Genomic DNA, 25,015 nt, shown 5'->3' on the forward strand with positions numbered 1-25,015 from the left:
AGGAAACGCACGCATGCCTGCATAAAGACATGCTGACATATTTTCAAGGACCAATCTGCACTCATGAACACACCTGTTTCCCTATCTTACCTACAAGAGAATGGCCATGATTATAAGCAAAAATACACATGTTAGAACACTTTCTAAAGTGGGCTGTGATTCTCAGTCCAGCTGCCCCTGTAGTTACTCCCCCCTGTCGCTCCCATAAGGTCCTGGAGATTAAATAGTTGGTAGCCAACTTCATGCATGTGCCTGTAAACAAGAGGGCTCAGCTTTAAATAATTATGTCAGAGAAATGACAACTGTGCTCTTTGCCAGAACAGGGATGAATAATTACAAAGCCAGGACATAATTAAGCAATTCTGACTGTCGGATCCTTGAGCCGTCTCTCTGATGTGCAGGGCTGGAGTGTCCGCCATGCACGCCCCCCTGGACAGGCCTCTGCACACTTTGATCTGTGTTTCTCGTGTGGCGAGGGGGTCACGGACCGGTCATTACAGAAGCCGCTCTTTGCAGGGCCTCAGCCTTCTCTGTGCCCAGCTTGGTGCTCTCTGCATGGACAATGTTATGATTCAATGGCCAATATTGGACAAAGATACATATTTTCTTTATAATTCTGGGAAATGAACAAAGCCTAGCTGCTGTAAGTCCATTAACTGACAACACACACACACACACACACACACACACACACACACATACACACACGCTCGCACTTGAGGGTCTAGAAGAGCCCATTGTAGCATTAGCTATCACTCCCTAATGAATGATAGCAGCCTTCTATAGAACAATCAGAGCTCAGACAGAAGGTGGCTTTTAAGCCACAAAAGCCAAAGGCAGGGATGAAGAACTGTGTCAGCTGAGAGAGCAAGAGAGAGCCTGCACTCAAGTGCCAGGGCCTGCCAGGTACCAAATCAAACCTCCGGGACCTCGGGGCTTATTAGATCCTGGATGATTCCGCATTTGCATTAGCCAAGAACCCACGCTGCCTGTTCCCTACCTCCATGGCACGGGCTGTGATTGGAGAGGCATTTTCCATCCTCCCAAATACGTTATGTCAGGAATAAAATGAAAACAGCTCCCCAAATCACGGCCGCCTTGATCATCCATCAGAGCCTCCTGCTGAATAAGCACAACGGGCCGCCGCCTTGGAAAGGACAGGAGCCAACCTGAAAGTCTGACGCTGTTATGAAAAATAGGTCTTCACCCAGTGCGCTCAGCACAGCGTCGCAATTCACAGGGAGGAAATTGCTCTCCACTTAGGAGCCGAATCCAGGCGTACACATACCTCCCAGAACATACATATGTATATATACACAGAGATGGAAAGCGTATATACACACCTGCATAGGAACAAACATATGTCTGTATATACTGTGAGCAGGAGAGAACCAGCCTTTTTAACATTATTAATTCAGCAAGGAGATCGTTTGGCCTCTCTCTAGCTGCAAGAAAAGTCCTGGTGAGCATCTCTAAAAACAGACAATAGGGAACTGCCTGCCATCAAGAAAGGCTTACAGTTTGTTATCAGGCCAGGAAGCCAGAGAAATCCTCTGGCGCCCTTGAAGGATCATGGTGTAAACAGAACACTTAAGTGGAAGCCCATATCCCTAGGTCTGGTCCCACATCTGGGTTCTGGTCCCACATCTGGGTTCTGGTCTCACATCTGGGTTCTGGTCCCACATCCCAGAGTTCTAATCCCATATTCCAGGGTTCTGGTCCCGCATCCCGGGGTTCTAATCCTAGTCTGCCTCGGGGGGCTCTGGGCACTTGAGGACACTCCATCTTCTCCCTATTCCTTAACCCAGTAAATGAGATCTCAGAAGAGGTGATTACTGAAGTCCAGTCCAGTTTGGAGATCATATGACCACAAAAAGGTAACCACGGAAGATCCATCCTCACGCTTTCGCAGAGTGCCTCCGCTTCTCCTCAAATCCGTGCATACTGTAAAGCTTAATACCGTTAATAAAGATGTGAGAGTCAATTACAAACATGAGCTAATTCTATAATTGACTAGAAACTAATGTGGGGCTTTGAAGAGCATTTCTGCTTAAGTTGCTAATGACTCAGAGAACCAGCTATTACCGATTTTAAGGAGCCAGGCCCATTTGCTTTCAAAGACTAGGGAGGATGCCAGAGCTCCCCCTCCCCACCAAACCCTGATCCTGCCGCCATCTCTGCTCTAACCGAACAGCCCTGCTTTCTCCCGCTGTCTTCATCTAGGCCTCCGATGAGGTTCTGTTTGAACCCAGAGGTGCATGAAAAACAGTTTAGCTCCCTGCTCCGGGGTAATAAATCAGAGTGGAGAATGTGGGCTCCGTGGTCAAACACACAGGAAAAGCTCCAGCAATTCCTAGCGGGTGACGTGGGCAGCCCGATGAAGGTCTCCAGGCTCGAGTTATGGAGCTGCAGAATAAGCCAGCGCTCCCTTTCCTCAGTAGGCAAGGAACCCCAGAACCATGGTGGACACAAACAGAGAGCCCCACTCCGATACGGTATCTGGAATCCCTTCAGATTTCCAGTGACAACAGAGCTGCCCATGTCAATGACAATGACAGCGGAAGAAATTCTGACCTAGTTTATAAAGTGCCTGTGAATGTGAAGGTGAGAAATGTAAGAGGGGCAAGACCCCAAGGTATTATAAGTGGCTCATTTGTTGTTCTTTGTTGGTTTTGGTGGTGCAGCTGTCTCTGAAATCTTTTAACAAAAACAAAAAACAAAACAAAGAAAGAGCCAAGAAATAAATTATTTCCTTTGGACAAAAATTACAAGAGCTGAAATATCTGAAGGCAGCCATGAGCAACATGTCAAATATGCCTCGTTAAGGAAAACTGTTAACACTTTAATAACTACAAAACGAATCGCTCAATTAATTTCCCACATGCTGAAACAGGTAACGATACATTTATCTGCCAGGATTACACCCTCTGTGTTGCATCTTTCCACAACTGCCAGCAATCATATTCAGCACCATGGGAAATAAGTTGCACCTCACGGATTCAGGGAGAGAACGTGGCCTGAAGTATGCTGCCAGCTGAGCAACCTGACAGAGAGGTTGCTCTTTCGGTTTTGGTCCTGTTTTCTTTTTTCTCTTTCCCTCTCAGTCATTCCCAATACCTGGGCAGAGCACTGCAAGTCAATAAGTGAGGAAAAACTGGACCTCTTGGCTTTCTGGGACAATGTTTTCAACACGCATGCCAGGATCCCACAGGAAATGACAATGTCACTCCACAGAGCCCCAGGGCAGGGATGGATCTCCACTGGGGTCACCAAGTGTCATCAAGTCCATGCCCCAGCCTCAGGCCTCATAGAAGGACCCCAATTCCTCCTAATAAGATAGTTGTCCATGTCCTTAAAAATCTCCTTGGGTCTGAGAGCCAAGCCCCGCCTGCCTCATCAATGTTGTCATTAAGATGACCCATGGTCACTTCCATGGCCTCAGGGCAGACTCAGCCTGACAGGTCAGTGAGCATCATTTCCATGAACCCTAGAAAGCTACCTGGAGGGAGCACACTCCAGTCCCAGGTCCCATTGTCAGAAAAACGCACTTTCCCTCTACCAGGATCTCTGAGAGCTGTTGAGTTCTCAGCTGTGGAACCAAGAAAATCCCTCTCCTGTGTCTCCCCTTTGGTCCCAAGAAAGAAGGGCCCCCTGAGAGGTGCTAGCTAGAGGAATCACAGCCACCTGAGAAAGCGCACATGCTCAGCGCTTTCCCCTTTCCCCTTTAAGACCTGCAGAGGCACCATCTTATAAATGAACCATCTTTAAGAAAGAGGCCTGAAATCCCACCTACTCCTGGGACATCACCATTGGCTGTGCAAGGTGCTGCTTTACCAGTAAACAAGCCATCCAAGTGACATCCCCTTACAAATAAGGTCCTCTTAGACTGGGAAGACCCAGTGTGTACCCAGTCCTGCTTCTTGTTTGGCTAACAGTGTGCCCATGGATGAGCTCTCCTGCATTCTGAATCCATGGAAGCACGCCCTCCATGCTCCAAGAGCACCTGTGCGGTGAGACACAAATCCCCCGGGAAGACCATGACCTGGGCGGCTTACCTTGGGCTTCACCACCTTCATGAACGCCCCTCTGACCAAAGCTTCCTCTCGCTCTTCTCTGGTCACTCTCCTGGCATCCAAGAACTTTAAATTGGGCAGCTTGTGAAGAACAAAGCATCTGGAAGAGAACAGGCAGAGACAGCTCAGGAGGGCGGGTGACCACCTCAAAGTTCCATGCAATGTGTCTGGTATTTGGCAATTTAGTTCCGTTGATGTCCTCACCTAAACTATAAGCTTCTTGAAGGCAGGAACAAACTTTTTTTGCTCACCCTCAGGCCATCTTGCAAAGTAGCATCAGAATTAACCCAATAAAATACAAGTTCACTTCTCTTGCACAAATATTTCTTGAGCACCTACTATGTGCCAGGCCCTAGATATGGTCCCTGCATTTAGAGGGGTTTTCGGTGTCATCAGCATGACAGACTCACACAGAGAAATTAGAAACAGCATAGCTAAGTACCAAGATTGAAGTTATGCAGTAGTTTTGGAAGCACAGAGAAAGGGGCCTAATAATTAAAAACTAATAGCTGAAGGAGGATACGTAGGCTTCAAAGAAACAAACCCTAAAGCAACCCCAAGCATTAGCTTCTCAGTGCAAATGTGACTTGGGGTAAGTAGGGTACCTCCCTTTTCAGGGGAGGGAGGCCTGGGTTCCCAGGACAGGCCCCACTCTGACATCACATGTGACCTCCAATGCTTGTCTAGGGGAAAGATAGCTAATCACTCAAACACCAGAGACAACAACTTAGAGATCTCTAGCGATAACCTCCATGTTAGTCATTTAAAGTCAAAATACTCTAAAATTCTTTGGAGGTATACTTTTCATCCCCAGAACTCTATACCCCAACTTCTGATGTCCTGGAAATTTGACTATCTACTTCCTGCTTCCTCTCTGGCCTCAATGTATTACCTTTTTTTCTACTTCCTCCCCAAGCCTCTCCCTCCCCTCTCCAAATGTCCTTAAACTTATCCCAAACCAGAAATTTCCACAAGGAGGCCAGGTGACCTTTCTCTCCTCCAGCAGAACTCCCGCTGGCCTCAGTCAATGTCAGAAAGAATTCCATCTTCTGCTGGTACAGCAAAGTCTGGATGACAACAGATTTTTTCAAGTAAAGACACATACAGATGGAAACAATATGTCAGGAGTGACGCTCGAAGGAGGAAAGACAACCACTAAGTGTAGGGTGGGAAAAGATGAATATTCAGGTGAAGAAAACATCAGCATTACAAACCCAGCCAGTGTTTAATGATGGAGTGAAAGATGTCTTCACAGGGCTGCCAGGAACCACGGTGACAACAGACAGCACGTTGTCATTTCACCCCACTTTGGATCCCAGCCCTCAAATCAGAGGGTGGGGGGAGAGAGAGAGAGCGAGCTGGCTTTTAAGCTAGTTAAAATGGTAGATGACAAAGAGCTGCTGTTTTCAGAGCACTCTTCTGATACAATCAAAGAAACAGCCATGAAACAGGCTTCCTGTCACCCCGATATAGGGCTGACCTAACTCCCACCTGACAGCCGGCCTGGGGTGTCCAGGTGGTTCCTGCTTAGAAAGATTTGAGGAACACTAGGAAAGCTGCCCCAAATACTGGGTCTGAGACAGCCTGGGGTCCAAACTTTCTCCCTGAGAGGTGTCATCTGTTACTTACTTTACTCATACATTGATTCACCCAACAAATAATTAGTAGGCAGCTACCACCTGTGCTAGGTGCTGAGCCTAGTGATGCACAAATGAGACAAGGTCCCTGCTCTCAAGGGGCTTCTATCCTAATATAGTGATTCACAGGCTTGTTGAAAGACAGACGGGAGCCCCACCCCTAGAGTTTCTGATTCACTACGTCTGGAGAGGGGCCTGGAATTTACATTTCTCATAAATTCCCAGGTGAGGCTGAGGCTGCTGTCCTGCTGAGAACCACCATCCAAGTGACAAATCACAGCATGAAAAATAACAGTTCTGGGATGATGAGGTTGGTAAGGTAGCGAAGAGTCTCCTTCCCAATTCTGTGAGGGGTCTGCCCTGCCCTGTACCTGCGGCAGACAGAACGCGGACAGTGGCCACATCCACCAGAAATTCCTGCCCGTTGGTGGTTTGGGCCAGGTTCCAAACATTACTGCCAAGTGATAAGTCAGTGGGCTTTCTGCCTGCCTGTCCCATCCCAGTCTCGGGAGATCTATTTCCCTTTGTTCTAGGTCATGTCAGGATGTCAAAAGCTGCAGCTTCAATCCTGAGTATTATACAAGCTTGCCATAAAAATACAAGAGAGGCCTCCCGAAGCCACGGAATGAAGGCTTTTACAATATCAATTCCACCCTTGTAAATTTAATCCTGGGTTATTTGTTGCACCAAAATCTCTTTATCGTGATGTATGGCTTAGTTACTGAGGTTATCACAGCCGTATCCTAAAGTTGCATAGTACATAAAACATTTCAGTTAACAATGAGGGAAGGTTAACTCCCCGATAACCTGCAATCACAAGGGCCAGTCCACATGACGTGGCTCTGTCAGCTTCCGCGAGCTATTGATGCTTCAATCAGTTTGTTTTGAAGGTAAAGTACAACAAAAGGGCAGTAAACTTATTCGGACTGTCAACAGGGGCTATTGGGAACGGGGCTTGCAGGTAAGTAATTCTGGGTGTTTTAAGGCTATTATCAAACAGCAATGCTTGAAGGAAGAGACAGCTACTAATAACACAGAAGGCAGCCATCATAAACCACTTTATGGCAGAAACCCCCGTCTATAAATCCCGCGACACCCGGAGACAGCTCCAGATTTATAAAACTGCTTGTTAAGCCAGGACACTGCTTAATGAAAAGAGATCCATCTAAGTTCTGAGTCTCCCATCCCGAGCTCCAGAGGGCAACTCCAATTTCCCTGACCTTTCCAAGGTGACTGGGCGACATCCCAGGGCCGGGGGAAGGGAGTCAGGCACACTTGGCTATGACATGGAAGGTGAGGTCATGGGGAGCAGATCAGGGATCCTGGAAAGGATGGCGTTTAAAGACCCATGTGTTTCTGTCTGCAGACAGATTGTCTAAATGTGAGACCCACACAGAGTTATCAGGTTCTCTCTCTTTCCATACAGAATGCCCCATTTTCTTAAAGGACTCCTCTAAGGAGACTCCCCAAACTGGGAGGGGGGCAAAAGGAACAGCAGAAAGGCTTCTTTGCTTGTTTTTCTCTGTCCAAATGCCAAAGTTTTGGTGCTTTCCATATAGACTTCAAAGCAAGAGGAGGATGCTCTTCCCTCCTGCTCAGAACTGCTACCCACAACACCACGCAACCACAGATCTGCACGGCCTGCTCCTGGGCTGGCTGTGTGTTCCTTTCTCTGAGGAGTCTCTACTCAAGACACACCAAGTTTCTAGGTTCTGAGGGACCTGGGTGGGGGAATCACTGGAGTTTTTTCCTACTTCCTTCCATTTATGGCATTCTATGCTTCTCCCCACTAGTTCTTGCTGCCTACTTGCTCCCGTGTATAGGTGGGGGAGAGATGGTGCAACCTACTGATGCCCTCCTGGGGCCCCTGAAGGCAGTAATGGGTGACCCATGTACTGTTTTCAACCTTTCACAAGCTTAAAAGAATAGAGTGAACATGCCAGCAAAATATCAAGCGTCTTTGCTCTTGACTGGATTGTATCAACCCTGTTTGGTAATCCTGGTTACCTGATGCTGATTCAAAACACGGATCAACTGCTAAATGTGTCTGACTAATTTTTAAATGTTAGTGATGGCTTAATTGCAGTTTATTTAAGAGCCAAGCTTTTTATTTTTTTTTTAGGAGGCAAAGCTTTAAAGTACAGGAAAGAAAATTTTAAAAAAGAGGGGAGATCTTCGTAACAAAAAGCTTGGGGACTAACAGGCCAAAGGAAAAGGCCAGACTCTGGGATTATCTTGCTGTGCAATCTTGGTTCAGTCTCTACCACCTTCTTGAGCCTCAGTTTCCCATCTGTGAAATGAAGGGAATAGGCTAAATGATGCCTAAGCCTCTTTTAACCTTTATTTTGCTAGACTTCTATGAGCCTCAAAGTTAATTTACAATAAATACATCCATATTCTCCATTCTTATTACTCCGATTTCCTTATATAACTGCCTCTTCACACCTCCAGGTAAAAGAGGACGGTTAGAAAAAGTCAATAAAGAACAAAGTGTAATGAACAAACACTATGTGGAATAATTCCAGATGCTCAGAGAGATGACAATGACCTCACTCTAATGAGCCGAGGTGAGCTCACCTACAGCATTAATGAATGCCTGACAACTGGCAAAGGCCAGCTGATTTGGGCAGTATGTTTGAAGTCCCGGGCAAACAATACACCCACAGGACACACGACGGCCCTCTACAGAGGGTAACCGGCAATTATTCTGTGGGCTTCTGTCACTTTGATCTCTGGGTCGTGACCTCTGCTTTCTTGTGATCTTCAAAGCCCAGACGGTAGATTAGCTGGAGCATGCTAGCTGGGCTATGTAAGCCACAAGTTTTACAGCTCCTACTCAGCGGGGAAATGGTGGTAGCCCAGGATGGCCCACAGACTGCAAAGGGTCCCTCCCTCCCGCCCTTTGGCGGAGTGCTGAAGACACTGGGCAGGCCCCTGGGCTGCTCCCTTGGAGAGAACAAAGAGAGGGTGTCACGTTTAAAATAATTTAATGTTGTAAGGAACACAGAGGGACCTACTGGGGAGGAACAAGGAAGGAGAGGCTGACCAAAGACTGCAGTGACAGAAGAGAATGAATGACAAAGGCTTTAAATGACAGACGTAGAGCTGAGACCATGAGCCCACCTCCCTTATTTGACATCTGAAGTTAGCGCTTGTGTACTGTTGACTTCCAGGCTACTTTCTTTCCTGCAGTAAGAAGAAAGAAAGGAATTATAAAGGAAGACAAGAAGTAAAACACGCTGGGCACCCAGGTTTCCATCCTGGATCCATTTTTTGGCCAGTGTTGAAGTCCACAGGAGGCCCTAAGTGGTTTCTTAGTATGATGGTGGTCTCCCAAGCCAAGCCCTGCCTCACCCACCCTCTTCCTGCTCAAACCCCGAAGGCTGCTGGTTATCACATTCACCTCCATTCAACATTCATCCCAAAATAGCACAGTGTGTACACAGCAAAGCATGGGCAGGTTTAGGCTCCTAGAATAACATGGCCATGGACAGTTCTCAGCCATGATCTATGATGAATGGCAAAGAGAAACTCCAGGCATGGTTTTGCTCCTGCCCCAGCAGGACCAGGGCACTGATCAACAACTTGGTAATATGTTCATGCTCCCATTCAGATTTAATGAGCCCATTTTACTGTGGGGATGTGTGCCAAGAAAATCTAACCCGGTGCACAGGGGGTAAATGAGGAAGGAAAGAGAGGGTGGGGTGAGGGACAGGGGAGAAAAGAATCTGCAGACACCAAAGCATCTATGAAGCCATTTTCAACAACTCTGTGACTCTAGTCACTTCCCATTTCTGGTTCAGTGGTTGGCCACAACGTGACCTAAAACCTAGCAGACCTCTCAGAAATCAGCGTCTCCCATGGAAATGAAACAACGGACATACCTGTTTTGATGTATGGCGGGGTGACATATTATAAATATTACATCACATACCCACAGAGGATGCCAATCAATAAGACATTCTTTTAGACAGCACTAAATGAGCCATGGGTTCTTGCTTCTGAATACACTCCTTTAAGGCTCCTACTATTGCTTAAATGATTAATAGAAGACATATTGTCAGAAAACGTACTTAAAGTGAAAAACAGTAAACCGTAGAAATATCATTCATTTTTAAGCAATTTTCTAGTGAAAATGTCACATAAATTTACATAGAGGCCCTAGGATTCGGCTCCAGTAAGAGCTAGAGGCAGGCAGACATCATGCTTTGTGAATGAAGGGCCAGGAAGATAGTTTACCAAGAGAATATAAAAAAGGTGGCTACATTGCTTGGTAGAAACCCAAATGCCACAGGAACTCTGGGTTCAAAAGACTTATTGTGAAGCCCTAAAACTTCTCAGGGTTAACTGACGCACAGATTCCAGAGTGAACAAAGCGGGGCTGTTATGGACCACAGAGCAGAACTGGGTCATATACACATTCATCTCATCCAAATGCAAGTGTGAGAATGCTTGTCAAATGAGAGCTAAAACAAACAAACAAACAAACAAACAAACAAACACAGAGGAATGACAAATTTAGAATTACTGCAGCGTGGGCCTACTCTTCCATGCAACAGTCAGAGGCCTTGCAGTTAATGTGGGCCTGGACGGGCACACGTGTTCCCACCACTGCTCCTGGTTTCTGTTTCTCTCAGAGTATGAGCACCTTGCCATCCTTGTAGGTGACTTCTGAATTTTCTCAGATAAATTTGACCGGATGTGATTTCCACCACGTGCGGCCTCTAAAACTCCACTCCCCTTGGCAACTTTGCCATATGTGCAACTAACAAACAGCTTCCCAGCCCCACCCTTCCACACCCTCCAGGGACCAGACATGGAGTGGAGAGGAGACAGGCTTGGAGGGTGCTCATCCTAGCCCATGACATGGATCACACCTCTAGAATCAAGGCCACCCTAAGGAATCAGGCCCCGACAACCACCACTTGGATTGAGTCTGAAGGATAATCTCTTGCTTATTAACTGCACTTGTCGAGATCCAAATGGAACTTTTTCCAAATATGCAGTGGGCCATCTGAGGAGCCAAAGGGCCCTGCATCTGTTGATTGATGCTCAGCATATGAGAGGAAGAGTAATTTCAATCTAGCTCCAGAAACATTACCAAGCCCCTATTCCATGGTCTGCTTTAGGTATTAATGTCTACTTTACGTATTACTGAGGCTTCAAGGGTCAAGAAGATGCAGTCTTTAACTACTGGAAGCCACTCTCTGAATGGTGAAATATATGCGGTAGTGAGAGAAATACAAAAGATAAAATGCAGAATGAAACATGAGCTAGGAAAGGAAGAGCTGTACCTGCTTGGGAGCAGAGTATCTCAGAATGCTAGAGCCCACAGGAATTTTAAATACCACTCAGTTCAACAGTTCTTCATGGAGCATCAGGATCACCTAGTGACTATTTTGTTGCATTTGTCACTAAATTAATCAAAATGCCTTGGACGATTCAGAAGAATCACCTTGGTTAAGGGACCATGATCTAGACTGGCCTCTCCATTTAAAAAGTCCCACTGGGAAACTGGACTCCATATCAGATCATCTTATTTGACCCCTTACACCTTGGGTCTTAGTATTTTTGCCAAAGTGACCAGTCACAATGACAAAAAAATAGTATTAGCTTTTCTTGTTCTTTTATAACCTCATAAAACCCTCTTTCTATTTGAGACTGAATAAAATAAGGTGGGATTAGAAACTGTTCTCACTCTACTTTTCTCATTCTGGAAAAGAAAAATTGCCTAGTTTGAAGCACCTGAATAAGAATGAACATTAATAAATGAATGAACACAGGTGTGTGAATGTGTGTGCACATACACACATGTACATACATACACACATATAAAATTTATTTGGCTATTTTTTAAAAATTAAACACGGAAAGAAAGAAACAGAAAAACAACTGAGAATTTCCCAATTAAGGCTTGGTTTACTAAAAATGTTGATTGACAGAACTTTCTTGGACTTGCTCAACCTTTCTAAGACATATACTAGTAAATAAGTTGCAGCAAGAAGATAAAATATGTTTTGAGCCACCCTTTCATGCTTGAAATCCGGCTGTTAAATGCTTCAGAGTTGATAAGAGTGTCAAAGAAGCAAATTAAGTTCTAAGCGACTATGCAACTTCAAGGGTTGATTTAGAAATGTGTAACTATTCACCTGCTGGACATTAAACATATTTCTCCTAGCAGAACTCACATTTGAATTGACAGTATCATATCTCAAATGAAAATCTTCATGATGGAGAAAGATTTAGTACATTTTTTAAAAGTAGCTTTATTCTAAGATAGTTTAAAAGCAAGCAGCTAAGACTGCTACAAAATTAATCAAGTAAGCTAGAAAATGAAGTAAAAGGTATAAAATTCTTGCCAATGAAGAAATGTAACTAAAATCCGACTGTAGCTTTACTGTGTGTGTGTGTGTGTGTGTGTGTGTGTGTGTGTGTGTTTTAAACATATTACTTTCAACAGCCTTCAGTATTTCTTACAGTTTTGCTTATACAAATGAATGCCCTCAGCTATGTTCCTTCATGGGTCACCACAGATTTTTATATGAGTCTTAATAGAACACATTTCTCTCAGATTATTATCCTCTTTCCTCAATTCTTCCACATTTATTTTCCAGTAGCCTTATAGGTTTTGTATTTCCATCCTTCCTCCCTCTTTCCTTCCCACATTGATTCGAGTGGGGTTTTAATGAGAGCATATTCATAATGGAGAGAACTGCAACACATCACAGATGATCATTAAAAGTATTTACCAAACAATAGTCAAGAATGAGAGCATACAGAATTCAAAATGAAGAAGGAAAACGAGTTTATGAAATCAGTACGATGGAGAAGCCTCCCTAACAGAGATGAGTTTGGATCGGTGTTCCAAAGCAGATGGTTTAGAAGTAGAAACAATAAGGAAAAGCATTTCTACTTGGAACCCATCAAAGCACATGGTCAGTGGGCACTTGGGCATAGTTTTATGGAACAAAGTTATGGGCCTTATGGGACGTCCTCTTGGGATTTTATATAAGCTCCCTAAACTTCAGTGGGAAGTGCTTTTTCTCCAAAAAGTGACTCTACAGCAGACCTCGGGAAGACCTGACAAGTCAGAGCATAGGTCAGCAAAATAGAGACAAATCTGGCCTGCTGTCTGTTTTGCTGTTTTTTTAAAATAAAATTTTGTTAGAACATAGCCATGCCCGCTCATTTACAAATGTCTACTTCGCACGATAACAGCCAAGTTGAATAGTTGCAACAGATACCATATGACCTTCATCCCGTTACAAAAAAGTTTGCCAACCCCTGACCTAGACCACTCAACAGCATTCCATGCTTCTTGGCTCCTCTGACTTCAACAAAGGGAGACAATGGCTATAGGTTACGCAAAGGTAAAAGTTTAATATTATCATGTGGAATCCACTGATATTTACCAAACATCTGCTATGCACACAATAGTATATTATCCCCCCAAAAGACACTTTTTCCTTCTTTCACCATGCTCAAATCCCTAGATACTCACCTGTATCTCTTATAGTCCTCTTCGTCCTTTTCCAGGCTGACCAGTTCGTTGGGACACGCCACATTACCCAGCAGGCTGAGGTATTCCAGAGCCGGTGTCACTTCTGCCAGGTGATCAAGCAGATGCTCCAAGTCAGTGATGTGACAAAGGTTAAGGATCTTGGTCCAGGAAGACAAAAGGTTTAACAAGGAGACTAGACCATGGTTTACAGGGAAAGACTAGCCACTGTGAGTCCAGACTGCTCCCAGGATATGGCATGCGTGAGGGTTGAAATCAGCTCAGCTGTGGGTATCTAGAACAGTTAGCTTTTCACTCCTACTGTTGGATACATGAACGAGCTTTTCTCTGGACAGGTAAGGCTGAGTTCAGATCACTTGAGAGAAAATTAATGTACTTAATTGTTTTACCACACTTTCCTCTATAGTTCTGTGTTTTGTTTTGTTTTTAAGTTGAAATGATGAAGGGTATACTCCATGTAGTAAAATATTTTACAATATGCAAATCCATAAAACTTAATTTTTTTCTAGTAGTGAAAGCAAGGCATTATTTTCAAAGACCTCATTAAAAAATATTAATTCTCCTATAATGGGTAATGTATCAGTAAAACATACAGGAATGGCATAAACACAAACAGGGATTGGCCATCCTATTATGATCTGAGAGTTTGTGGTGGAGACAATCATTGCTCAGTGGCCTCATTGGTGGGGGGGAAAAATCATAGTATTGGGGGGAAAGGAGAACAAAGCTAGGAGGAGAAGATAAGCTGAGAAAAGTAGCACAACTTTAGTCAAGCCAGGCAGGTCAGAACCCATTTCCTGAGACCCTTTGTGAATCTAATGTTCTATGAAGGGGGAAAAAATAAAAAAGACCAAGGAGGGACATGGTGGTAAAATGATTCCATGATCCATCCCCACAGTGGGCTCCACTGTCCAGTCAAGTCAAACTCTGAGACACCACAAACCATATAAGAAAAGAGTCACAGATGCAGGATATCACATGGATTGGGAAGGGCTAGTTCACACACACACATCAACTCACCAATTGAGCTGATGAGCTGGGCCCTAAGCAAGATGGTGATTTGACAGGCCAGGATAGAGGCCATGAATACCAAGAGCCCATGGACAAGAGGAATTATCCAATATCAGGAGATAAACTAGGGGAAGCCTTTACTACTATGGACAGAAAAGTCTAACCAAAACCTAGTTCCCTCTTAGGGGCAAACTGAGAGTCTGTGGTGGAGCCGAGCATTGCTCAGTGGCCTCACTGGTAGAGAAAAAGAAATCATGGTATTTGGGGAAAAGGAGAACATTAAATCTTCATCTATTTTTTTATCTACTGTATGAAGGTGGTAATGTGAAGGAATAGAACTCAAAACTGGCAAGATTTTCAAGTTGAGAAAACATTGGGCAACTAAGTTGGATTGAGATCCCAGTCATTTCTCAACATTTAGTGACTATGGACAGGAAACCTAGCAGGCCACCATCCAGGGAGGCCTAGTTTAATCTGAGTAAATCTTCACATGTACATTTCCCACAGAACTAATAAAGCTTGTATGTGAGGGCTCTTTGCTTGCACAGGGCTCTGAAACAAGCCCTAGTAATAGTGCCGCATGGTCACGTATTTTGTGAAATTCGCGATTGGTTAAGATCACTGTTTTTCTTCACTAGGATGTCATCCTCTACATGTGACTTCGAGTTGGGTGACATTGGAGTGCCTGCGGAAATTCTGGGAACCTGGCTAAGAGGAACTTGGGAAGAAGTGGCATTTAATTAGGATTCAGTGAGATATATTTGTGTGGTTTGCATCATGTCTGTGTCTGGTGATTACAACAGTATCAGTAGGAACAACTTCCAGTAATATTCATGCTGACATAACATATAGGGACCAACATAAAACTGATGATACAATGATTAATGAATTTATCAGGTCAAAGAACATTTAAGATTAAGTTATTGAGTGTATACACATATACAAATAACTTGAAATGTCCTAAAATATAACAGCTCATACATGAAAAAATGTATGAGAGCTTTTTCAATATTTAAAAATTCTAAATATTTTGCCAATAATTTAGTGGTGAAATTAACAATAAGGAGGGATGAATCTGAAAGAAACCTCCCTAAATTATTAAAAATACAACTTGATTTTCAATTAGATGGAATTATATTTCTATTTTCTCTCTATAAAATGTTAGAAAATTATATAACAAAGTTATAAGGGAATTTGCAGGAACAAAGTTTTTATACAGACATGTGTAGTACAAAAAGATTCACTTTTCTAAATATTTTAGTGTGTAGTAGTTTTCAACTTAAATTTTATTTTGTTTTGATATATTTCCTATTCTAAGTAACACTCATCTTCATACCTAATTTTGCATTCACACTTATGTAGTTTTTCCTTTAAGAGGGCTTCCTCAAATTATGTAAGTTTTACACTCCACAAAATCTGGGTCAGCCAATGAACAGGTGGCTGTGGAGAAGTTGATTCATTCGAATCTGGATCATTTGTTGGGCAAAGCACCTAGAGCAGTGGTTCTCAACCTTCTGGCCCTTTAAATACAGTTCCTCATGTTGTAACCCGACCATAAAATTATTTTCGTTGCTACTTCATAACTGTAATGTTGCTACTGTTATGAATCGTAATGTAAATATCTGATATGCAGGATGGTCTTAGGCGACCCCTGTGAAAGGGTCGTTCGACCGCCAAAGGGGTCGCGACCCACAGCTGATCTAGAGGCTTCAAGAAGTTTCAGCCATCTTGTGCCCACAAATCTAAGGAATTATGGATTTCCTAAGCCTTTGAGCCTGCTCCATTTAGGATACTGTGTGTGGCAGAAGCTGCTCCATCTTACTAAGCCTTTCAATTACCCACTAACTGATCAATTGGGGTTAGCCAGGTGGTCTCCCCCAAATCCACACCAGGCAGGAATCTCCAGCACCAGTTCAGGACTCTGTGGACCAGAACTTCATCATTACCTTGAGATCACCACTGGAGGATGAGATAGGAGGAGGAGATTTAATGGGTTCCTCGGTCTCCTGGGCCAGCAAGGAAGAGCACAGCCTTGACTTGCCTGATTGCAGGCTCTGAGAGAGAATGTGTCACATTCCTGTTTGTAAAACTGCATAGAAAATTAACCAGAGTCAATGAGAGGAGGGAACTGGGGTCTGGGGCTAATCAAGACCACCGCAGTGGGGAATCTCAGCAATTCTCCTAAGGCTTTGGGTTTTATTGGGTGGGTTTTCTTTTTGTTTGTTTTTTTCCCCATTTTTAAAAATGTGACACTATCTGGCACAGTTTCATTTCTCTCCAGCTGGATTCTTAGCACACACCTGGTTTCCCTCATCACGCCTTCTCTAGAGTACTTGCTGCCTTGATTTTTTTCAATGTTGTCCACAGAAAGTTGCCACTGCAGAGCCCAGCTGTCGTGGCCGGGCTTGCCAAGGGAGATTTTCTGCTGGGGCCCAAGATCAAAGCAACATCTTGCCTGGAAAGTTTGGAGCATGAGGGAGGAGGGGTGCCTCCGGGGTCAGGGCCAGCTGCACAGGTCGGAAGCTGTTTCCCAGGTGAGAGGATGGGGACATACCTTCCCTCTGTGCTCGGCTGCAAAGGGCAGCATCTATAACCACTGGGAGGATTTCAACCAGAGCGCATCCAACTATAGGATTTTTGAGTGCTAACTACACAGTGTATATGGCATAGTACCTCATTTTGATTTGCACATACATCAGAAATATTATCACATTCACATAACAATGAAGGAAACTGGGGTCAAAGGTCACACTGTCAGTAATGGCACAGTTCATATTTAAACCTAGAACTGAAGAAATGACATTTCTAGGGACACGTCATTGTCCCTAGACAATGACTCATCATTTTTTTAACACAAAGGGGAAATTTTAAATACTGAAAAATGAAAATTCTTAGTCCCGCTTTCTAACTCAGCACATCCTACTTGTATTACGCATCTTCCTTGGCGTTATAGTTCATGCTGTCTCTACATACATGTGCTGAAGCACACAGGGAGACAGAAAATGAAGAAATGAACTGTGATTTAAAATGAAGTTACTTATCACCCCTAAAGGAAAAGTGGGTGAAAGGTTAAATATCCATATTTTTCTGACATCTCAGTTGTTCTCTTATTTGCCATGGCCAGGCACTATTGGCCAGTGCAAACGAACCTAAGGAAGAAGAGTGAGATAAGCTATGAACCAAGAGATGAAGCGGTAACCTGGGAAGACCAGGCTTTAGGGATGCCAGGACAGGGCTCCAAAGCTGACAGCTGAATGGAACCCTCAGGGACAAGGACTAGGGGAACAAACATGTGAGGTCGAGCAGGAGGTACGCAGCCAGGAAGTGGGGCAGTGGTGAACTGGGAAGAAATCTGCCAGCTGCTGGGTCTGGGGTCGGGAATTCCTTTTATAAGCTCCCACTGCAGCTGGGAGCAGGGCCTTGTGGAGCCAGGCACAGGCAGCTGACTCTTCCCGCACCTCAGTTCCTCTTCTTGCGCAGTGCCTGCCCCTCCACCTTGGGTCTCAGAGTCTGGGCTGAGAACTAACACACCTGTGCTCTAGACTGAGCCCCACCGCAGACAATCTATGTGATTTCAAAAAGTTCATACTCTCCCAGTTTTTTCATAAAAATGAGAATTATCCCTAGTGGTACCCGACTCACAGAATGATGTGAGGGCAATATTAAATTATAGTATAGAAGTCAAAGAAGCACTCTAAATCTATACTCTGATGTTGGTTACACTGTGACCCAAAAGACTTTAGATAAGTTCACATAATTCTCTAGGATCATAATAAAAGTTGTAATACTAACCTTTACATAGAATTCAGTGTGTTACTGTACCTTAGTATTTGTGAGATTCTTCCATAGCCATTACAACAACCTTTGGGGTGGGTACTATTATTGTCTCCATCTTAAGCCAAAGCATAGAGATGTTAAGTAACTTGTCCAAGTCATGCAGTAAGTGGTAGACCTGGGTACAAGCCCAGGAAGTCTGGCTTCAGAGCCTGTTGTTCTTAAGTACTATTTGGCAGTGCCACTTGGTAAAAGATTAAAAAAAAAAACCATAACCCAAGTTCCCAGGGTCCGGTAACACACTCATTGTATAAACAGATTTAATTGTGAGTAAAAGCCAAATGGAAAACTCTAGACTTACAAAGCAGATAAAATGAGCTGTGGTGGGGGTCAATAACCATTCTATATATGCCAAAAAGCAGAAAATTAAAAATAAAACCAACAGCACAGAAAAACTTGAGGAAGAACCCCATTTGACAGTAAGCTTCCTATTATGTTTAAAATAAGATTCAATTTATAAGAAAGAGTGAATATTCAGAAGGTCAATAGTTCCTTGAGTTCCTTGATTCTAGGTCTCTCTTTATTGGAAATATGAAGTAAAAACATAAGGAGACAGGATATCAAGGTCTGTGTGTTAGATTAATGAAGTGAGCTATGCCTCTGTGTATTCACACCTGGCATAGTCCCCTCTCACAATGGTTCTACGTTTGGGATGTGACTTGCTTTGGCCATAGGACAGAAACACATATGATACCAGCTGGGCTTTAAAAGTGTTTGTACATCGGAACTTTGCTCTTGGAACACCCCTCCAATGTGGAGAGGCCCATGCTAGTTTGTGGGTGACATGTAGTTCAGCCCATTGCCAGCACCAGTTCCAGTTCCAGGCCTTTGAACAAGGCCATCTCAGACCATCCAGCCCCAGCTGAGTTTCCAGATAACTGTGGCTGGCTGCCTGGGTGGCCCAAAGCAAGACTAGCAGAACTCTCATCCAAGCAGTGCCCAAGTAGCTGAACCCATAATCTTGTAAACCAATGAAATGTTTGGTTTTTAAAGCGACTCACTGCTGAGGATTATTATGCAGCAAAGCTAACTGATAGAGCCCAAGTCTAAGACATTTCACAGAGTAGGAACAGCAATATGGAATTGTGTAATGGTTGGAGAGCCTGAGGTACTGTTACACGTAGGTAGGAAAGTCAGTCAGCCAAAAAGGTGGAGTCAGAATTGGTAGGTTAAGAGGATGACATATATCATTACTGGTGCTTTTACCTGCTTTTCATTCTATGAATTTTGGGTCAAGTATAAAGGGAAAGTAAGCCAATTCTCATGATCATACTGACAGCCTGGAGGAGAAAGAAGAGCCATGTTGCATCCTGAGAGGGCCAACCATAATCTCTTGTATCTACTGATTACAAAGCACATACAACAACACAGCGACAGGAGTGATCTGCTTGGCACCTACACCTTGCCTTCTGCCTCGGTCCCTTCCAGGCCATACCATTACTTCCTGGGCATTATTGCTATAGATTGGAGAAGAGGAGGCAAGGAGCAGGGAAAGAACTCAACCAGGGACAAAGAAAATCTGAATTACAGAGCCAAGAGGCCCACTAGTCTCTGGTAACTGCAGATCTGAGAATAAAACCATGATCCAATTCAACTTATTCCTATAAAAATGATTAACAGAGGCTCTTAGAGGATGACTTGTCCAAGGCCACATAGCTAAGCATGATCAAGCTGACTCATGAACACACATTCATGAACTCTAATACTCAACAGTGATGCAGGACACAGGATATGAGCACTATGGCTCAAGGAAGGAACCGTATCATCCAATCTAGTCTAATATTCCTTCCGTTCTTGATCAATATGAGACTATTGTCCCACTGATCACCTTACACAGCCAAGGAAGCCTTAAAACACACTGACTATAACACTTTTTCAAACAGTGACTAGGAAACTTAGTTGACTGGAGGATGGGAAATGGAAAAATCCATCAACATTTCATATGATGAAGATTGATATTTACCTATAGGCAATCTCATTCTCCTTCTATTAAAGTGCCAATTAATAATGACCAGAAGTAGTATATTTTACAGAATAATGAAAATATAAACTTGTGACTTGAAGTATAAACAGTGGGTAATAAATGTTGACATATGCATATAGATTAAACTTCACATGCATATCCGGTTTTATATCATACTCTAGGGAAAATGCCCTGATCCCTTTTCTATTTCTAACTTGCTTTTCACCTGTGATCATGAACTAGTGATTAAACCACTCCAGGTCTGGAATGTGCCATCAATGAAACAAGATGATTGGACTTCAAGTCTGAAGCAATACACTAGAATGGAAAGAAGTCTGGATATAGCCACAGTTGAGATTGAATTTGGGACCTAGCATCTTATTAAATGTCTGGCTGTGGGTCTATACTTTGCCTCTTTCCCCATCTGGACAAAGGAGTAACTATACCCTACTTACAATCTTGGATAAGAATGAAAAATACAGTGTGAGGCAAAAGTAGGTGTACAGCTGTTTGAATGAAAATAATAGAAGAATAAACTGTGTTGCACGTACTCACAACTGTAAACCTACGTTTGTCCCACCCTGTAATATATCTAAAGCTACTGGGCACAGAGCCGCCTGATCCACAGGAATGCCCCCTAAAGAACAGCTGATGATGACGATTCGTTCACTTATCTAACCAACATTTACTGACCCTCAACTCTGTGCTGGGAGTTATAATAGATGCGCATCCAGGAGTTAACAGCACTGACACCACACTCTGCCTCGCTGGGCTGGCGTCATGATGGCACAGACCCACAGTCTAACATTGGAGCCATGTGCCTCCCGCTGCAGAAAGGTTCTGACTCCATTCTCAGCTCACGGTGGACTCCAGAGCCCTCAGCCCCTCTGAGTCTCCTCTGAGGCTGGCTGGGTCCTCGCAGTCTTAAGAAGAGGCCATATACCAGCCAGGCTCTCCCAGGCCTTTCTCATCACCCTGCTGTGATGAACACCATACAAGACAGGATAGGCCCGGGCTTCACACTTATCCTCCACCTTGGCCCCGCCCCCTGTCGCCTTCACCACAACTGTTGCCCAAGAGAGCCTTCCGGCATCCACTGTGAAGGCCAAGTTTGCTCAGCAGCATTACCCCCGACTTTCCACCAGAGGTCGCCCTCCCACACAAGCCCAAGCAAACAGAACCGGGATTCGCCTTCTTGGCAGCAGTGACATTATTTTCTTTCTCTATTTTTATCTATTAAAAAGATTTCTTCACAGCCATAACTTAGATCTCTGCACTAAAATGGAGCAACAGGAAGATATAATGGTGCATTTCATTTATGAATGACCTATAATAAATTACTCTGAAGTGTCCCGAGTGCCAGGAGACAGAACGCTTTGTCTGCCCATGGACTGTATTTCACATGCTTTAATTTAGCTGACACATAAAACTCATTTGACATTTTGCAGGTATTTGTGTGGGGCCGGGGAGGAGAGCTGGCGAGCAGGAGGGGACCACTGCAGGGCAGGGCAGGGAGCGGGGGCAGCGGGCAGGGCCAAGGATATCTGGTTCTTGTTGAGGGTTAAGGTATGAAGCCTGGGTAACCCTGGCAACACGAGGTCGTTCCCCAGCAGATTGTTGTCCAAGACGAGCTCCTCCAGGCTCCCGAAGGCGCTCAGTCCTTCCAGTGACCTGCAATGACAAAGGCAACAGGAAAAATGATCCTGCACTAAATCAGGGAGGCCATTATGAGCCGAAATAAATATTTTAACCTTCCCTTTCAGGACTGGGAATAGTTTGGGCTTGGTGCCTGTCAGCAAAGTGAATGACAAGAATTAGTAGCGGGAGCCGGGCGGGGGCGGCGGGGGAGAAGGGGCCGCTGGCACTCACCGCATCCTTCACGCGTTGCCAACATGAAGGATGAGGGTCACTTAGTGAGTAGCCAGGATCCAAAACAAAGGGCTTCAGATGCGGCCTGCAGGATAAATTTGTCAATGTCTTGTGCCTGCAGGCACCCAGCCTAGGCTGACCCTAACCTCCATTCCCAAGATAAATAACTCTGTCACAGTTCACCTTCATTCCCTGGACACAAATTTAAGTTGTCATCCATCATTCCTGCCCAGAAATATCAGACCCGCTTACAATAATAAATATAACTTCAAGTATCATTTCTTAGCGGTTCTCCTCGGCACAGTGGTAGGAAACAGCGAGGAAGCCATCCTTTCTCTCCGCTCACCGCCTGTGACTTTTTCCTCCTCTGCTTTTTTCTTTCACTAATCACTTAATTTGCTTCTGCCCAGTGTCCCTGTGGCTGTCTCAGGGGCAGGGCACCGAGGGAGCAATAATCCCTCCAGTGAGAGGGGCTGCTTCTGCTCCTTTCTTTGATTTCTTTTCCTCTTTCTTTTTGTTTGGGGGGCAGGAGTAGGGAAGGGGTTGGGAGGATTTCTGTTTCAATGCTCCTGGCTTGAAGTTACCGTTTTAATGTATGGAAAGTGGATTTCTCACTTTATTTCTGAAAGAAGTGTTGAGCCCAGCAAGGTAGATATCGAGGCAGTACATAAACAGGCATCTAAAAGAATTAAGTGCCTGGCTGGGGGGGGGGGGGGAGGAGTATCAGAAAAGGAAAAACAGCCTTGTTTTACACTTAGCTGAAAGGTTCTCTGGAGGTGGGTTCTAGAGTGTTGGGGGTGGCGGTGGTGAGGGGTTGTTGCCCGCCTATGCGGGCCCTGGCGCTCACAGGCGTTAATTAAAGAAGCCACCGGGCAGGTGAGGGACTTACACAGACACACATGCTCCCAGCCCGGTCACCCGCCAGACCCGAGAGCCGAGCTGAGCTTGCATGGCTGACAGCTGAGCTGCAACGTCAACTGGAGGGCGGACGCGCATGGGATCTCCTGGTGATTCTGTAAAATGTGACGAATCAGGGGGATGCTGTCTGCACTGTTTATTCATCTCCTGGTGGCATGCACATTACAGACCCGCCTGCTGGTGTGAGCAACGCCTGTACCTCTGGTGCAGGTGCGAACTTCAGCTCAAGGGCCATCTCCAGCCATCCACATCTCCCCATGGATTTCCGCCCTAAGGACTCCCGCCCTGAGGACTCCAAAACAGCCAGTGCTTGGGAGGTGTAACACGCATTGCAAAGAGGTAATTAAATCCCCAGAATTCACTGGGCCCAGAGCTCCACCAGCAGATCCCATCTCTGCCTGACCCTCTGGGCGGTCCCACCCAGGGCCCAGCACCCAGACCACGTGTCCTCCTGCAGCCAAACACTACCTGCTCCAAGCAGGAGGGAGGGCAAGACCAAACACATTTTGGGTCAAGGGTCAGTGGAGTCATCCTGCCTCATTTCTTCCTCCTCCTTTCTCATGGGCCTCACGTTTCAGGGAGAAAACACGACTCACACGCCTGCAGTCAGGACGGGCTGGAATGTTACACCAACTCCCTATTTCCTCGCAGTGTGGGCCTGGGCACGTCAATAGCCCAGCTGAACGCCTTGTTCTGTGTTGATTCCAGCTCATAGCATCTCATGGACAGTAAGTGAAAGAAGATTAACAAGTTACGTTTCTTTCTTTTCTCTTCCTCCTTTCATTCACTGGTTTTTCTGGAAGCCCTGCTTGTGGGGGAGGCTGCTGAGGATGCAGATGGTGGGCAGACCAACCAATGCACAAAGGCGTGCAGTAGGTCCTGCCTCTGCAGGGGCACTCCACACTTCCCGAAGTCCCTTGCTCCGTGGGGTTAATGAGTGATGATCCCCAAGCGCTTTTCAGAGCGAGGCTGTTTACCAGGAGGGAAGCTGAGGCCGCCTCCCTCCCTCCTGTGGGGGCGCCTTATGGAGGGCTAATAAGTCCTTTGTGCGCAACATCGGTTGGGCTCTGGTCAGAGGCAGCATCCAAATACACATTGTTCCCCAGTTATGTTATGCAAATATAATGCTCATATCATGAGAATCCGCAAACAGTTGGCAACTGGCAAGCAGAAGAAAGCTCCCTTCCAAAACCTCCCTTCAGGGGAGGCATAAAACAAAATGACATCGCATGACAAGGGACAAAGCCGGGAACACTGGAGGGAGTGCCCACAGAGACCGCCTTCTCTCCGGGTGGCTCCGGGCAGAGCTCAAGCCCAGCTTCGGAGTGAGGCTTCAGTGAGGAGTTTGGAGGCTCGGGCTCAAGTCCCCCATCACCTGTCTGGTTTTGAGATTCCCTTTGCCACTTAATGTTATTAGCTGCTCAGTTAAAGGGAACCATGATGCGGATTAATAAACCCAGGTCTTCCTACCATCCGTGTGGTGTGATTTAATCAGCTGAATTCAGAGCTGAGGGATTGGGGACAGGAGGCAGCGAGCGTGGCGAAGGGTAACACTGGAGGGGACAGGGCTTCTGGGGCTCAGCTAGCCTGTGGAGGCCACCAAACTAACACCTGGAAGATGGTTTTATGTTTTACATTTTGGAAATTTTACTTTTGTTGTTTTCCAGAAAGGAGACATTATTTGCATCCATTATTGAGCTGATACCCCTGTACACAAGATGCCTGCAAACAGATATGTGCCCTTCCGTCAAATGGCAAGGCTACAGGGCTTCAAGGAACCACAGACCTATGCTGCTTCATGGGACAGTGACGGTAGCTACAAGGAATAGATGGTGGCACTGTAATTTCTCTGCTCTAACCCTCTGCGTGGACAGCAAAGGGTACCCCAGACCCTGGTGGAAGGGGTGGCTGTCACTCCAGGGTTACTCGCCAGCTTAGTTGGCAGTGGCTGCTGATGTCTGAGGGGGGGAGGCGGGGAGCTGGGAAGGAGAGGCAGATCTGTCTGCCCTGGCAAGAGGCAGGAGGGGGAGGGCAAGGCTTTAGCTGCTACCTGGGCACAGCCAGCTGGAGAGAGAGCTTCCCAGCCCAGTCAGGAGATGCTGAGGGCACAGGGAGAGTGTGCGGTCTGGTTTGGGTGGCAGGTGGTTTGCTCGAGAAATCTAATCAGATGCCCAGAAGCGCCTTGCAGGCT

The 25,015-nt window shown here is 45.3% G+C and overlaps 1 protein-coding gene across 1 annotated transcript in view; it reads right to left on the bottom strand.

Annotated features, from left to right (window-relative positions):
* The window catches only part of LRMDA (leucine rich melanocyte differentiation associated), a 1,007,721-nt gene that overhangs the window by 429,059 nt on the left and 553,647 nt on the right, over positions 1-25,015 (bottom strand). The window contains exons 3-5 of the mRNA XM_059661903.1: positions 21,582-21,708; positions 13,212-13,351; positions 4,056-4,173 (exon numbers count right to left, since the gene is read on the bottom strand). Of these exons, the coding sequence (XP_059517886.1) occupies positions 4,056-4,173; positions 13,212-13,351; positions 21,582-21,708 (385 nt within the window). The remainder of the gene's footprint in view (positions 1-4,055; positions 4,174-13,211; positions 13,352-21,581; positions 21,709-25,015) is intronic.

The sequence above is a fragment of the Myotis daubentonii genome, chromosome 13, assembly GCF_963259705.1.
Source record: "Myotis daubentonii chromosome 13, mMyoDau2.1, whole genome shotgun sequence".
NCBI classification, from domain to species: domain Eukaryota; kingdom Metazoa; phylum Chordata; class Mammalia; order Chiroptera; family Vespertilionidae; genus Myotis; species Myotis daubentonii.